General features: G+C 34.7%; 1 protein-coding gene across 1 annotated transcript; it reads right to left on the minus strand.

The window, feature by feature from the left end:
* Positions 1-17: 17 nt before the first annotated feature.
* LOC105004922 (WASH complex subunit 7-like) lies at positions 18-1284 on the minus strand. The gene is made up of 3 exons (XM_010862764.1): positions 935-1284; positions 310-456; positions 18-185 (listed from the first exon to the last, which is right to left on the minus strand). Exons 1-3 carry the CDS (start codon positions 1028-1030, stop codon positions 102-104), a joined length of 327 nt encoding a protein of 108 aa, XP_010861066.1. The 5' UTR covers positions 1031-1284; the 3' UTR covers positions 18-101.
* Positions 1285-1294: the final 10 nt, after the last annotated feature.

Here is a 1294-nt window from a genome sequence, read left to right on the forward strand (position 1 = left end):
ACCTAGATTATATTCCTTCTACTGCTAGCCTATGTAAAAAAAAAAAAAAAGCCCTGATGTTTCCATCACCCGTATCTTTCATTACCATTACATATCCCTACTTACCTTTCTCGGAGTTCACTGATAAGATCCAGTTTCTTCATGACTACTTGAAGTGGAAAGAGCTCTTCATCTTTAAATGTTTTCTATTAGGGAGGGGAAAAGCGCAGAGAAGTCGCACTTGAAGGACAGGTTTCTTAAGTCAGTAAAAAGGGAAGTGTGAAAGCTCAGGTCTCATTTTCACTCTGTAAGCAACAGCAATACACTTACCATCTGTGTGCCCACACTCAGTGCCAAAGAAACAATAAGTCGTCGCTGCTTTGTGCTTGGTCCATTTAGAGTGTTTTCAGCCAAAACTAGAGCAGAGAGCACATCAAGACGCTGTTCACTATATTTTTTGTCAGAAATTACTCTTTTCTTAAAGATAAAAGGAAACAGGACATACCAGCTTTAAATTTGAGGCAGTAACAAAAGACTCATGAGGAAAAATTTTTCAGTTATCTTTTCCATGATTCAACTTAACAGCACTTAAGACAAATACTTTCCCTATTCACTTCTTTTGATAATGTCAGATGCTTTATTTCTATAACATTCTTGCTGAGCACCATCAGGAAGAACAAATTACTAGGTGTACCTCAAAATTACCATATCAATTTAACAAGGAACTAATTTAAGAAAGATACAACATTATTTTAATAATGCACAGTATGTCTTTTTTAGGAGAACTGTGTTAATGCTGGAAATTCAGGCTAAAGATAATCCTCATCACTCTCAGTAAAATCATGGAATACCTTGGAGATTATAACCAAGAATATTGTGGATAAACAGGCTTAACTAGAAAACACAAAACAACAGAAGGGCAAACTAGAAAGATAATATAATTATGCTTTTATACCTTGGCCACAGAAATAGAATTAAGAGCCTGATGCTGAAGATGCTGTGTTATATGTGAGACTGAATCAGCCACAACCATGCTTCTCCTGTAGAACATATGCTCTATAGCCTAAAAAGAATCAGAAGTGATTCTGTGAGAATCAACTTAAAACTTAAAATATTTAGGCACAATTCTAGAATATCTTTATGACTTTGGGCCTGGTAAGAAAGTTATAAATGAGATGAAAAAAGCACTACTATAATGGGTAAGACTGGTCAATTCAACTGTATTAAAATTACAAATTTGTTTATCAAAAGCCACTATAAAGAAAATTAAAAGATAAACCAACGTATGAGAAAATACCTGCCACACACAAGGGAT

The sequence above is a fragment of the Bison bison genome, unplaced genomic scaffold (assembly GCF_000754665.1).
Source record: "Bison bison bison isolate TAMUID 2011002044 unplaced genomic scaffold, Bison_UMD1.0 scf7180017611431, whole genome shotgun sequence".
In the NCBI taxonomy this organism is placed as follows: domain Eukaryota; kingdom Metazoa; phylum Chordata; class Mammalia; order Artiodactyla; family Bovidae; genus Bison; species Bison bison.

What these genes read in the sequence shown, in the direction of transcription:
- LOC105004922 (XM_010862764.1), bottom strand. Translation starts at nt 1,030, where the DNA reads ATGTTCTACAGGAGAAGCATGGTTGTGGCTGATTCAGTCTCACATATA. An exon ending in ATTCTATTTCTGTGGCCAAG is followed by an intron (nt 457 to 934) that starts GTATAAAAGCAT and finishes TTTATCTTTAAG; the next exon opens with AAAAGAGTAATTTCTGACAA. An exon ending in TGAGTGTGGGCACACAGATG is followed by an intron (nt 186 to 309) that starts GTAAGTGTATTG and finishes CCTCCCTAATAG; the next exon opens with AAAACATTTAAAGATGAAGA.